The sequence below is a fragment of the Gastrolobium bilobum genome, unplaced genomic scaffold, assembly GCF_033153095.1.
Source record: "Gastrolobium bilobum isolate Gb01-03AN ecotype WA unplaced genomic scaffold, APGP_CSIRO_Gbil_v1 utg2164, whole genome shotgun sequence".
NCBI lineage: Eukaryota > Viridiplantae > Streptophyta > Magnoliopsida > Fabales > Fabaceae > Gastrolobium > Gastrolobium bilobum.
Window position 1 is genome coordinate 574,891 of NW_026898827.1, and position 16,097 is coordinate 590,987.

A 16,097-nucleotide genomic window follows, 5' to 3' on the forward strand; every position below is an offset into this window, starting at 1 on the left:
ATCTATTCCTCAGCTTGAGGGGGAGTGTTGTAAATATTAATATTATTTATTTATTTATTATTTGTTGTATTGGGCTTAGCCCATTAGGTCAAGTATTCTAGGTCTTGTATTCTCTATAAATAGAGAACCTTTGTACAAAGTATTTACACAATTCTATAATATATCAGAATACCCTTTTTCAAGTGAACCTAAACGAGTATTAGTATATCTAGTAAGTTACAGTTCACATTCAAAGAATTGAAGGGCTGCTCCTCTCATTGCTATTTGAAGATAACTGGTATTCACACAAGCAAATAATACAACAAAGAAAAAAAAGAAAGATGAGATACAACTTAGATCAGGTACCACCAATATCTGTTGGTGTCGTACAAGGTGCCAGCGTGTTAGTACGCAGGTTAATACCGCCCCCTCTAACAGAAATACTAGGGAATTTAATAGTGCTTGACCTACTTATGAGATTTGAGTCAAGATACACAACAATCACAGTAATATCATCATGGAAATGTCGACGAACTCCACGGTCAATTTTCTTTAAATCTGAATATCTCATTTCTCTCTTCTTTGCTGCTTCTTGAAGTGCAGTTTTCACCAGCCTCCTTGCACTTCCCTGAAAGAAGGATAACAGATTAAGCATAAATCCATTTTGTACTAAGCTTCTGCCCGAAATTCATCAGCAACTCATAATATCTAGTCAGAAAGAAATGATATTAAATTGTTTCTGTAAAGAACCTTGGGATACACCACCCCAAAAGCTAGCTCAAAGGGTGGGAGTGTCCAATGCCTTATAAACTCCACATTAGTTGCACATACAACCAATGTGAGACTATATATCTCAACACGCCCCCTCACACAAGAACCCATTGGGCTTGAAGAGTGGACAACAGGCTCAACCTACCTGTGCTAAGAAATGCCACAAGAGAAAGTGGGGAGGGGCGAGGCTCTAATACCATGTAAAGAACCTTGGGATACACCACCCCAAAAGCTAGCTAAAAGGGTGGGAGTGCCCAATGCCTTATAAACTCCACATTAGTTGCACATACAACCAATGTGAGACTATATATCTCAATAGTTTCCAAACCATACACAGGAAAATATTTTATGTCATGCAAAAAAGTCATTTAAGCATATATAGTATGCAATGCCAGTATCTTACTCAATCACCCTTCATCTATCCAATACTATCCAACAGATTTGCTATAGCTTCAGAGGCCAATTAACACAATCACATTTGGTATAAGCAGAGGGATCTCCAAGTAAAGAACATATTATTTGTTTTGCACGAGAAAAGCAAGTCAAGGTAAGGCTTTATATTCTCCATGAATTTCTATTACCACTTAATTAGGCTGTAGGCATGAATTGACTACTTTTGATAAATTCCATTTTCCTGCTGCTGAAAATAACCACTTAAATTGCTTAACTGCATCTGTTCACACAAATTAACATACTAAAACAATGTAGCGCAACCATAAAGATTATGGACAAATAGAAGGCCACTAACTTTCAATTTCATGTCTTAAAGACTGGCAACTTCTTGTGGTGAAGAAGCATGTTCCTTCTTCTCAATGGACATTATACATAACAACATTCAATCTCATCTCTATGGATCATGGGCTGCAATGCAATATTAGTGGTGCATACTACAATTCCCCCAACAAATTCTGTATATAAGCACCATTCAAGCATGACAGATACTTGCAATAAATCATGATGACACAAATAATTAAGAGATCCGAGAAACAAACAGTATGGCAACTTCAATAAAATATAAAGTACTCAGGACTAACAGGAACCAAAAATTATCCATAATCTTTAAGTTTTCAGTCTAAAAGAGCCAAAAATATATCCATTTAATCTTATTGGTAGTGTTATAACATATGTAGTATAGTTGAATTCAAATATGTAACTTACACTTCGGGGACTATTTTGAACTATATCAACTGCTTCTTGATTGCTAAGGTGCTCCCAGAGCCCATCAGAAGCGAATATAATAAATTGATCATGTGGCTGCAACTGATGCACCGATATCGATGGCTCTGAGCTCAGTATTGGCCTCTTCATTGGCTCACGAAGTCGAAACTTAACATATAGTGGTTCCCTATTGAACTCGGCCTTTTTCAAATATACATCACCAATAGATCTTGAAACCTGCACGGTAAAAGATTTTAAAAGTTATGATGTAATTCAATTAAGAGAGAGAGAGAACAGGAGAGAGAGGGAAAAATGTTTCAAGTCAAGTTTTTTTTGGTATGGCAATAATAAGCATTAATTTAAATAAGTTGAGTCATCTAAATCTGATGAAGTCAGTGATGACAAAGCCCAAGGAGAATTGTCAGAAAGTACCAAGATAAGAATTATATATGACAAGCTGAAGGTACAAGTTTCATGAAAGGGAAGAAAGATACAAGAGCACTAAAAACATTAACTTTCACCGAATATTATAGACAAAATCCCACTATGTGCATTTAACATCATTAAATCAAATTCTCATCATATTATAATAAAGAAGTTACTAGAAGAAAAGTACACAAATCCAAGGGAATTTTCTGCTGTTATAGCTTTAAGAATATTATATTTGTGACAAAAATTAACCCATTTAGCCTGGCATCTAGTATAAACAAACCAAATTAAGGAGGAATTCTGTTGTGGAACTAAGACAACTTAATTACCTAATCCTTGCAACTGTTTTCTGGGTATATAAATTCATAATGTATATTGTTCATTTTAGTATTAATGCTAATCAATAACCCCGGGGAGGTTGAGAAAAATAAGCACTTTCCACAAATATACTTGAAACAATGATTACTCCAACCCCCCAACCCCCACCCAGTCTCTTTTACTACTGCACAGCATAGCTTCTATTTCTGAAGTCATTCTTCACATCCTGAAAACTGAAAATTTTGCTTCCAACACTAGAATGTTACAAGCATAGAATGATATTAAGAGGTCAATGCTTTGAGTACTACATCAACATGTAGCAGCAAGAATAAATAAATAACTGGCTCTAGCAGCAAGAAAAGTAATATGATGAGCTACAATTGACTTACTTGAATAAGGCCCTTCACACGCCATACATTATGCTTTAAAACAACAATATTTGAATCATCAGGGTGCAAAGAATGCAGCTCCTGTCTTATAGACTCTATTGATGCATTGTGCTCTGTTGATAATTGCATGGCTAAAACCTCGCCAGTTGCCTTGACTACTCTTCCCAGAACAGCCCTGGAATCACCAAGATTCGCTACAAAAAGGGTTCCATTACAAATAACACAAACAAGACAGCATGATCCAACAGCAGCAATTTGTGGTTTCATTAGCCACTGTCTAGCAACCAATGACGTAAACCCCTCTTCTGTTGCTTGGAATGCCTTGCGAATTACATCCATCGACATTGATTGTTGCTCTGAAGTAAATCCTGAAATGTAAAATAGAGAAAGAAAATGTTGTCGATATTCGATAATCATGTGGAGAGCAACGGTTCAAAACACAGATAAATCCATCAACGACAGACATGCAACAAAATGGCTATTGAAAAACCATACTTTTTACAGTCTCAATTCAGTGTACATCTGACAAATTTGTAGCCTTAATTCATAACATAGCAGATAGAATGACAGGCAAAAAATAAAAATATTAGGAAGGAACGAAAGAATGAGTCTCTTATTGGCATATGCCAGTTTAACAGGAGGGTCTATCTTAGATAATTCCATGAATGATTTATGTCAAGTTGAAAAGCAAGATTAACTATAAGAGGCTTGGAACTGGAAGGAAGAGGGAAATAAATACAACAAAGCAACAAGTAAAACCTATGCCAATACAGAAAAGCTCGAAGAATTCACTCATCTTGTTGTAAACTTACTCTTGAGATGGTGAAATAAGTGATCATTGATAAACCGCGATGTCTCAGGCCCTCCATGCCCATCATAGATACCAACAAAGGTACCAAAAGGGCCAGACTCATTGGAGCTCAAACTCCCTGATTCAATCTGGCTCTGATCCTCAAGCAAGTTATTGGCTTGAACTACAGCCATCGAAAATTCACCATTCAGGTGCTGCCCCAAGTCTTTGTACCATAATAGTCCATCCTGTCTACCTACAGCATCTGAACCTGTGCCTGCATATCCACCCGAACCCGGCCAAAAGCAGGACCTAAAAGTGTTCATCAACTCCGATAACATCCCTCATCTCACCAAACAACCGTCAAAGATTTCCACATCTATCAACTACCCCAAAAACGAGTTCACCCCCCAGAATTTTCATTCACTGTATAGATAGAGTCCTGCTGCAGTCCTCACCAGTCACCGCAATGATGATGATCCACTACAAACTACAACAACATGAACAAACATATACAGATAAAATCAATTATGGCTCAACTCCAGATATAGCCTCAAGTTTGTTTGAACTAGAAACGTCCAAAACAAGCTGATTATCACAGTTTTCCAAGGAATGAATCGCACCCACAAACAGAAAGTAGCTTTACAACAGTTAAACAAAACCCAACATTTTGACTTGTTTTCTATGGCAACAAAAAATATGACCAACCATATACAGCCGCTAAAGATGAAAAATTCAACAAAGGGGGTTCATTTTCTATTTTTCATAAGTCAAAACCCACTTTATCTCTCATATTCCCTTGTTCACATTTACATTGAAAAGTAAAACCCCAAGTTACACTGATCTCCATAAAATCTAATAATGACAACAAGTTAGATTTTTCATCAAGTGTAATTATATTGTAACATAAATAACAAAACAAGAGAAGATAAAAATTCGGGTAAGATATCTCACACGACAATTTGAGTATTGACTATTGACTATTGACTGGAAGATAATGGATGATGGCCCGGATGAAGAATATAATGATCGGGAAAGAAGAGAGAAGTGAAGAGAATAGTGTGAAATCATTAGATCCGTGGATCCATCAAATCAACAGGAAGAAAGTACAGAGGAGTGGATACTTTTTTTTCTTTTTACTTAGATTGTATTGTTGCTATGGTTTATTTGTAGAAAGCGAAGTGAAGTGGTATGCAGATGATGAAATGGTTAAAGAAGAAGGGGTGAATGAAAGAAAGAATTGAAAAATGAAGACATCCTCCACAGTGTGAAAAGGATTGGACCAAGAAAGAAACCCTTTTCTTTCTTTTTTCCTCCTCGACTCAACAGAACAGAACAGAACAGACAGTGCCTTATAAAATGGCTATAAACAACGAAGGCTTGGAGCCAGCCAGCAAAGCAGAGGTCCATCTATGGGCTCCACACCACAATGCTACAATGCAAACTAGGAAAATATTTTCGGTACTAATAGTAAGGGAAGATTGTTTCTCGTTTTTAATCACACATGTGAGAGTATCCAAGTTCTCGTAAACTCCAGATTAGTTGTATATACAATCAACGAAGGCTTGGAGCCAGCCAGCAAAGCAGAGGTCCATCTATGGGCTCCACACCACAATGCTACAATGCAAACTAGGAAAATATTTTCGGTACTAATAGTAAGGGAAGATTGTTTCTCGTTTTTAATCACACAGGTGAGAGTATTCAAGGTCTCATAAACTCCAGATTAGTTGTACATACAATCAACGTGGGATTATATATCTCAACACACCCCCTCACACGAGAGCTCATTGGGATACGCCAGCCTAGACGATGCAACAAGCCCAACCTATCTGTGCTAAGAAGCTGCCTTAGGATACACCCTACAAAAGCTAGCTCAAAGGGTGAGAGTGTCCACATTAGTTGGACATACAACCAATGTGAGACTATATATCTCAACACGCTCCCTCACACGAGAGCCCATTGAGCTTGAAGAGTGGACAATGCAACAGGCCCAACCTACCTGTGCTAAGAAACGCCACAAGAGAAAGTGGGGGCGGCGAGGCTCTGATACATGCAAAGAACTTTGGAATACACCACCCCAAAAGCTAGCTCCAAAGGGTGAGAGTGTCCAAGGCCTTATAAACCTCACATTAGTTGCTCATACAACCAATGTGGGGCTATATTTCTCAACATGCCTCCTCATACAAGAGCCCACTGGGCTTGAAGGAAGGGTGGACAACATACAATGACACAACTTTATATTTTTTTTTGTTCATTTTCTCTCCTCTTTTATCTATCTCTTTCTATCACCTAAAATGACACAATTTTACATCATTTAAAATGATATACATTGTTATCAAAAAAAAAAAATGATACACATTTTCCCTAATACTAAATGTGTAGACTACTCTTATACATTTTTTTTTATCAAATATTAAAAATTATATATTTATACTATCTTTATAAAAATAAAATAAAAACCATATTTTTAAATTTTTTTTTTTTAGTATGGATGTACCTATTCCAGTCACATGAAGATTTGTTCACAAACTAAAGAGAGAATGAGTTATTGAAGCATGTTATTATGATCTATTTATAAGATACGAGATTCAGAGTTTCGTTATATGAATAATTAATGTAGAATTTATAAGATTTTGTGTACTATCATTTTTTGTATTAACTTTTGGGGTAAAACAACTCAAGGTTATTATCACATGTAATCTTTTTTTTTTTTTCCAATAATTGTAATTAATTCTCATGCATTTGCAATTAATTCACTTGTAACTCTCTATATTTGACCAAAATCTAGCCTGATTTGATCAATTTACACCGCTAAGTATGTTTGACTATATCCCCCACAGAACAGTAGCATTTTCTGTTTAATCGCGCCTGTCGTATTCATTGGACGGTTGCACCCCTAACACCCAGTGAGGCACTAACCCGGTTTCTCCTTGTGCGTTTATATTTTAGTTTATTTTAATATTTCCTTTCTTTTAAATTAAAATGGAAACAAAATATGTGAAGAGGGAATAACGATTGATCATATTTCTATTTTATTTTTTGGTTTAATATTTTCTCTGTTATTGAAAATTATTTTATCTCATCCATATATATATATAAGAGTAAAGATAGGATATTGTTATTATCAATTTTTTTTACTATCACTTTAATTATCATTAAATTTAAAAGTTATTTTTCTTTTTTTTCTGTTTATTCAACTTTTTCTATAATTAAAGTGGTAGTGAAGTGATAGTAGAAAAAATTAATAATATGAATATCCTACCTCATAAAAGTATATGAAATTTATATATTTTTTTCTCTTCTCCTAATCTCCTCACATAAACTCTATATATTTTTATATATATATAAAAAATAATTTTATCTCTGGTAATATAATACACATTACAATCTTTATTCTTTCGTGGGTACTTTGATCATTTCTTTATTAGGACAACTCTCTTTTTCTTTCCTTGTTATAAATAATAGGAAGATTTCAACACGGATATAAAAAAAAATACTGAATTCCAAATAAAGAAAAGAGAACGGTAAGGAAGTCAATGTAAGATATTAATGTAAAAGAAATTTGTTGTGATCAAATAATGATAGTTCAGTTAGTATTAAAGAATTGAGTAGGTAGAAATGATAATATATATTCGATTCTTTTCAATATTATTTTTGAAAGATATTTAAAACTTTAATATAGTGATCCGCTTTAAATCGGACAAACCACAAAATTATAAACCGATTGAAATATAAAGAAAATAAAAATTTGTTGCGCGCTGGCAAGAAATTCTTTGCAAATCAAACATTTCACTTTATTTTTTCAAAAATTTTGACAATAATAAAACAATAGCACTTCATAAATTAATAAGAAAAAAACCTACAAGTTACAAAACGCTACCATTCATAATGATTTAAAAGGTTTGCATGGACTTTTACTTCTTTTATTTTTTAGTAAGTAGGACTTTTACTTATATAGTCAAATTTCCTTATGTTTGAATATAATATTTTGAAAAGTTTTTGTTTTAATGTTTAAATAGTTTATTTATAGGAATTTATTATATTTATGTTACATAAGAAAGAATTTATCTCTTACACACACAAATTTAAGATGAGTCTCACTCTGTTTTTTTACTTCCCTTAAAAGTGAATATCACCTGCATAAATGAGTCTGTGGAGATAATAATTATCTCATATTGTAAGAAAAAACTATTACCCTTATTTATAACGATGTCAAAGGTTTGCATGGACTTTTTCTTCTATAGTAAGATATTATTATGTTTGAATATAATATTTTGAAAAGCTTTTTTTTATGTTTAAATAGTTTATTTTTAGGGAAAAATATTTATCATTTTAAATAACATAAATTTGTGCCATTTTAGATAAAACGACGTCATTTTGGTACATAATTGATATTTTTTATCTCCTCTCTTCTCCATTTTCTTCCTCTTCCTAATTTCACAAAGGAAAGAAAATGTAAAAAATCACCAAATATACACTAGAACAACGTTGTTTCATCTAAAATAACACAAAATTGTCTCATTTAAAATGAAAAATATTTTTTCCTTATTTATATCATCAAAACTTTTTTGTAGAAACCCAAGAATTTAGCTTTTAAACAATCACATTTTTTATTTTAAAAATACTTAAATGTTTTTAACAAAAATTGTTAACACATTAAATATTTTTAGAAAAATATAAAATATATGAAAGAAGGAAAAAATATTTATCATTTTAAATGAGATAATTTTGTGTCATCTTAGATCCTAACCGTTGATTTCCGTCAATCAAGAATTATAATTTATTGGATAAAACTTATTGATTAATTAGTAATTCATAATAAATTATAACCATTGATTGACGGAAATCAACGATTAGAATTTAAAATGACATAAAATCATATTTTTTTTAAACGACAAATAATTTTCCCATAAAAGTACACATCTAAAGCAGCACTATTTAAAAAATAATGCTTGTAACACATCAACTTTGTCATACATACATTAGAAAATGAAATGAAATTCGTGGATTACAGAAATAATTTATATATTTAGATCATGTTTAAAGTTTAAGAGACGGCAACGTAATCTTTGTTTAAAAATATTATATTTAATTTTTTTTAACTAAACATGTTTTTTATCCTAAAAGCATGTTTATCACTGATAAAATGCAACTTTTAAATTAGTTGGAAATTTTACAGGAAGTTTTATTATAATTATATTTTCTAAAATAAAAATATTAAAAAAATTACTTCACTTTAAATTTACTTTTAAGTAAAATTAATTTATAAAATTGAAATCATTTAAAATTAAATTCATAAAATTCATCAAAATACATTAACTCCTTCACATTCAGTCTCCGTATGCTTTTAGCTGCCATTTAAACTTTGATCACGATAAGGACCAGAATGAGTGTTAGGTATAGCTAGGTAGTGCACATTTTACCCTAGCTATGATAGATGCGACCATCATCCATCACCACCACCCGTACTTAGAGAATGAAAGAAAAAATGTGCTAATGTCCAATTTTGGTGGAACATTTAGCTCCATGATCAAGAATGACCATGTGCCATATCTTACTTATAGAAAGCTCATAATTAATAAATATAGAACAATGTTTTTTTTGGAGTTACTCAACCCTAATTATCTCTTTGAGGCGAGTTGGCTTCCTCTGGTATCCTCACAAGCTTCGACTCTTTGAGCCGACTATGAGACTAATCCGGAGTGCGGGGGTCAGTGACGGCTAAAGGTTCAGCCCCTCCCCAAGAATTAGAGACTCTGTGTTGTACTTATAGCATAAATGAAATAGATGTCTAAAAAAAAAAAGCATATACGAAATAGATGATAATGCGTTGAGCAATGAGTTTACACATTAAAAATAGTATATTATTTTTACATTTTACTAGTCAAAAAATGTATTTAAATATGCACTTTTATATTCTAATTATTTAACAGATAAGTAATATAAAAAAATTTATGAGTAAATATCATTTTCATAAGGAGAATTGTTTTCCTATTTCCATTGTGAACCAGTTGTACCTTCACTGAATGTTTGTCCGCCAAGTTGGGGGATAGAAAATTCCAAATTTTAATATTTGCCTGTCGAGGCACTGAACCGAATTTCTAAATGTCTTCCGTCACTGCATATTAGTCATTTCAATGGTGATGACTGGTCGGTACCAACTTTTATATATATATATATGCACGGGGTTTATATTCATTATGTGACGTAAGGAGAGTCTATTCATATTACATTCACGTAGATTTGTATATTAATGTTTTTCATTCTTTTTATTTTCTTTTTTAGTGGAGTCCACCTGAATATGTTTGTGCCTAAAAATTATTTTCTTATATTATATAAGATGTATTAACCCTTATTTATATTTATATTTATATATATATATATATATGGGAAAATGTGTATTATTTTAAATGATGTAAAATTGTATCATTTTAAGTGAGAGAAATAGATAGATAAAAAAAAATAAAGTGAATAAAAAAATATAAAAGTGTGGATCCCACCTCTTTGTGAGAGTGAAATGATATAAATTGTGTCATTTAAAAAGACAAACATTTTTTTCCATATATATATATATATATATATATATATATATATATATATAGTTCGCTTTTTCTACGGTCAATGTAGATAACTTATCTATATTTAGTCCAAAATGACGTCGTTTTGAGACGGAAATCAAGGTATTTTTGTAATTATAATTTATTTCAGGGTTATAATAGTCTTTTTCATTATAATTTTTAATTTTTCAATCCAAAACGATATTATTTTGAGAGGGAATATAGATAACTTATCTACATTCACATTAGAAATATTAAAGCCATATATATATACATGGGAATAACATCTGTCTTTAAAGATGTAAGTTTATATCATTTTAGATTATAACCATTGATTTCTGTCCATCAACGGTTATAATTTATTGAATCAAAATTATTAATTAATTAATAATAAATTTGGCCTATTAAGTTTGACCCAATAGATTATAACCATTGATGACGGAAATCAACGGTTAGGATCTAAAATGATATAAGATTATATCCTTTAAAAGGATATATGTTTTTTCCTATATATAAATATATATATAAATGATATTGATTGTTTTGGGAAAAGAAATTTGTTTCTATATAAAATTAAAATGAGTTTCACCTTATATTTTTTCCTCACTCCTATATGCAATAGATCCCACTTTGATTTCGTGCCTGCAGTAGAAGAAAAAATATTCTCTTGTGAGATGAAAAATCAATACCACATAAAAATAACTTATAATCATGTAAAGTAATAGTTAGACATAAATTTATAATCATGACTCTGATTTATTAATTAAATATATCCTTAAATGCAACTAAAATTAATAACTAAAGCGAAAAATATAACTTATTATGATATAAAATTATCTTTGCTCACCAATTTTTCTTTTTATCTTATCTTTCGTTATTTATTGTTCTGATTCGTCTGGCCTGACGACGGAGAAAAATAATTATATTTTGTTTTAAAAAATTATTAAAGTATTAACTATTATTTTCATTCATATAGACCCTAGTATTGATAAATGAGAGAAAAGGCTAATAAAATAACAGTAATATTAGTTATTTTAATAAAAAAATATTGTTAAATATAACTATTTTTATTTATAATCAATACTATTTAAAACTTTCTTAATTCTTATGTGCTTATCTGGAACGACAAACAATAAAGAACATAAGAAACAACTCGATCGTAGAAATAATAAAGCAGTTACCTTAAAATGTTGATAAGGTAAATAAAATATCACTTAGAAAAAAATGGACAAAAGTTTGATGTGAAATAAGCTTTTTATTGAGAAATTATTAATTTTAATGAGAAAGACGATAATTTGAGCAACCGTAAAATTACTCCGTATTAATTAAAAGATCACAGATCCAAAAATCACCACGGTCGATGGAGCAAGTTGTAGAGTGACGATTTTTCAACACATTGTAAATGTAGAGGGGACTTAGTCAAACTTATTAACCCTAGTCCCCTTCCCATCATGGGTCTATGAGTTAGGCCTACACTGTTACCCACACTAATCAATTTAGAGATATCCAACCCCAAACAAAAGTATCACTAATTAATTGGGCTTTATATTGCACCCCTATATGGATCATGACTTAGCCCATTTTTATTAAAACAAGAAAAACTATAATTAATCGAAACCCACAATTATTATAAAAATTTCTAACATATAACATTACACAATCATTTTTCCTACAATATAACTTTTATAAAAGTCATATAAAAAATGAAAAACATTTTATCATATTGTATAAGAATTTAATTCTCATGTTGTGATTCTTCGATTTGCACGCAATTTTTTTTTTAATAAATATGGAGCCTACCACTAGTTAAGTCATAACATGAAATTCAATTATCATGCAACATAAAAAAATCAAATATAATTAAAAAAATATTTTAGACATGAGGAGTCATATACTTAGACGAGTGTAAATCAAAACTATTTACACCAATTTACATAAAGATTATTTATATAACTGCGCGTGTCCCTAAAATATTTTGTCTGTATTTTTATATACAATTCAATTTTAAACCTTACGTGACGTGCACAATAATTTTTAAGGAAAACTTCAAAAAAACCTCTACAAGTTTTCTCAAAATCACTTAATCCCTTCCTCGAAATTTTTAATCATTTACCCCCTACTCAAATGTTTTTTATCACTTATCCCTCTAATTTGATTTTCCATCCAAAATCATGTTAAATTTTTTAAAAGGTACCAAAATTACCCTTAATAAAAAAAAGAAAAACATAATTTCCTCACAAACTACTTTGTAATTAGTTTAATATGTCTTTTTAATTTAAGGTATGATTGCTTAATTTTAAGCTTGCAAACAATTGGTACCTTTTAAAAAACTTTATGTTTTATCATAGCTAATTCTCAAACCGCAAGGTGATTTAAGGGGACTAAGTGGGAATACCTCATTGTTATAATAATAATAACAAATGATTTGATATAAAACTTAAAATTAAGCAATTGTTTGCAAGCTTAAAATTAAGCAATCATCCCTTAAATTAAAAAAACATATTAAACTAGTTACAAAGTAGTTTGTGAAGAAATTATGTTTTTCTTTTTTCTATTAAGGGTAATTTTGGTACCTTTTAAAAAATTTAACAAAATTTTGGATGAAAAATCAAATTACGGTAGTAAGTGATAAAAAAAATTTGAGTAGGGAGGTAAATGATTAAAATTTTCGGGGAAGAAATTAAGTGATTTTGAGAAAACTTGTTGGGAAATTTTTGAAGTTTTCCCTAATTTTTATTTTTATTTTAAATTAATATCACAGCAAACTGCACGTCCCTTCCAAAAAGCTTCCCCTAGTAATAATTCCAAAAGATGCAAAATGAACCTTCCCCAGAAAATGTATGCGACTATGCGCTGTTCAAATACTATAATATAATACTATGCCTTATCTCTTATTATTATTATTGTTATTATGCTATTTCGAAGCATCGGCATGGCATGCCGCATGGATGGCAGAATCAATAGGGAAAGGTAGAAAAAAATGGCAGAAGAAGCAGCAGATATGCACTCTTTACCTAACATAAAAAAGATTAAATGTGTCACAGTGACAACCCAATCTCATATATAAGTCATTTATTTGAATATACTTGTCATTTTGTTGCTTGATAAAGATGGAACCCAGGCTCGCAAATAGAAAAACTGAGCTGAAAAAGTGGTTGGTGGGGCAATGCTACTGATCAAAAAGCACTGCACAAATCCACCATTATTGACATTAGCATTGGATTGAGTTGAATTGAGGCCACGTGAATAGAATAAGACATCCCTTTTATTTGATATGTTTCCTTCCTCTATGCTGGCTATTTGCTCTTTTGCTCAGTGGATAAGCCCTTGCACATAAAAACAATAAATAAAGCAAAAAATGTAAGTGCTTGGAGAACTTAACTATTATTTTATCGTTTTAGTTCAAGTGGGTTATTTTTATTGGATTATTATAGTTATGGTTACGGTCGCACTCACGTGAGAAGAGCTTATAATTAAGCAAGTTGGAACTTTGATTTCCCTTCCTCATAATTAATTAAAGGGAATAAAAGTTCTGTTGTTACATGCAGGAGTAGGGTTGTTCGCGGTTTGGATTGGATCGGTTTTGGAAACAAAAATCATCCAATCCAATACCTTCGGTTTAATAATTTAATCATCCATTCGGTTTGAATTTTTTTTCAAATCCGATCCGATCCAATCTAATTTTTTTCGGTTTTTTAAAAATCCTAAAATTTGTTCCATAATTATTTTATAAATAACATCTGTTGTATATATTGGCTTTGTAAATTATTATTTTTTGAAATACAAAAGCTTCAGTAAACGATATTATAGTTTTTTTTTTGGCATTGAGATATGAAGCTCTACACAGATAAAATTTTGTTGATGAGATGTGATTAGGTTTTTTCTTGGGTGTAGTTGATGGGTTAACATGTCTTGGGTTTAAAAATTTTTGGGCTATGATTGGGGAAAAGCTCAAGTAGGTAGAGGAAAATTAATATATTGGATCGGTTTTCATCAACCCATCTGAAAACCGATCCAATCCAATTAAAATTTGCGGTTTTTATTTTATTTTCGGTTTTTTGGTTTTCGGTTTATTCGGTTATCGGTTTTTCGGTTCGGTCACCGCGGTTTGAATTGGTTTGGATCGGTTGATGAACATCCCTATGTAGGAGTGTAAATAGATTAGGTTAGGTTAAGCCTGTTAGTCTGTGTAGACTTCAAATTACAAATCTGACCTGATATATATTTAAAAAATAAAAGTTTTGGCCTAGGCCTGTTTAAGTCTATTAAACTTTAATAATTAAAAGAATAACTAAAATAATATTATTTTATTATTCAAAATTATTAAAATAATAATTTTATTTATTTTATTTAAAATAAATAATATGATATAGGCCAACTTGTAGACTTATAGGCTTGACAAGTATAAAAAACGCATGTAGTCTGTTTTCTAAATAGATTTTTTTTAAAGTCTAGGCCTGTTTTATTTTACTATTTGTAATAGATCAAATCTAATCTAATATAGGCTAGGTCGTAAGTCCTTGTAGATAGACTTAGCTCATTTACACCCCTAATTGCAAAAGAACTTTCTTTCTCAGACCCAACAATGAAAATAGAAAAAGGTGAAATAGGTGTGAGAAAACAAAATGGTGAACCCTAGCTTATTTTATTTCTCTGCTGCATGAATAAAAGTTCTTCAGCAACAACAGCAGAAGTTTTATTCCCTTAATTAAATATATTGTTTATTAATGAGTGAGTTTTGCAAAGGTAGGTGGACCCCGTTTTTCTTCTCCTCGTGCAACTAATTTAGCTGCTAATATATAAAATATATAGTCAGTTTCCTTTTTTTCTCCCTTAGGCAAATTTGTGTGTCCAAACTCGAAAAAATTTCTAAGAAAAAAGCAAAAAAAAAATATAGTTGAACTTGAAATATGGCTTCTTATCATAGCCAACCACCGCTACAAGAATGGGAATATGGACAGTGTGGATCATGCTCTTCTACTCGGACTGTCATGTCTGGTTTGAGGAGCCAATGTACTTAGTCGCTATTTCGTGCTTGCTGCATTCATGAAAATGGTCCACATCCACACATTTTTATAATACTAATCAATTAATGGTCATGTTGAAACTGCTCTTTTTATAAGATACATTAAAAAATTTGCAATTAATTTAAAAGTAGATTTTGTGTATCTATTTTTTAAAAAATGTTTTTAGAGATTCAGACTAGGAATATTCAAACATGGACTACAAAGATTAAATACCACACAAATTGATTAAGATGTCCAAACAAATATTACTTTTGGTTTTTACCATTTCTTTTACAAAATTTAAAAAAAGAAAATATTACTCTCTTTTTACATAAGATAACTTCTCTCATGCTCTCTCACTTCAATTTTTGCATCCCATCTTTTTCTTATAATTGTGGGACCGACCCATTTTTTCTCTATAACATAAGATAACTATTTTATGCGAAAAGAGACTAATAAAGCCCTTTATAAAAACAAACAAGTAAAAATAAAATATTTTTTTGTAATTATTAATCAAAATATATTAATTAATTAAAGAGTTGTTGGTCTAGTGACGTCCTAACTAAACCTTGGATTTTGATCTACCCAAGGGTAGTTGGTTCAATTCCTGATAGTCCCGGTTTCTAGAGAAGTTGAAGAGATACAAATCTGAATCTGGATTAGTCAAATCACTAAGGATTTCGGAAGGTTAATATCTTCC

General features: G+C 31.0%; 1 protein-coding gene across 1 annotated transcript; it reads right to left on the minus strand.

Annotated features, from left to right (window-relative positions):
- Positions 1-213: 213 nt before the first annotated feature.
- On the minus strand, positions 214-5,160 carry LOC133284436 (probable protein phosphatase 2C 60). The gene is made up of 5 exons (XM_061481442.1): positions 4,789-5,160; positions 3,857-4,324; positions 3,045-3,412; positions 1,909-2,145; positions 214-607 (listed from the first exon to the last, which is right to left on the minus strand). Exons 2-5 carry the CDS (start codon positions 4,173-4,175, stop codon positions 338-340), a joined length of 1,194 nt encoding a protein of 397 aa, XP_061337426.1. The 5' UTR covers positions 4,176-4,324; positions 4,789-5,160; the 3' UTR covers positions 214-337.
- Positions 5,161-16,097: the final 10,937 nt, after the last annotated feature.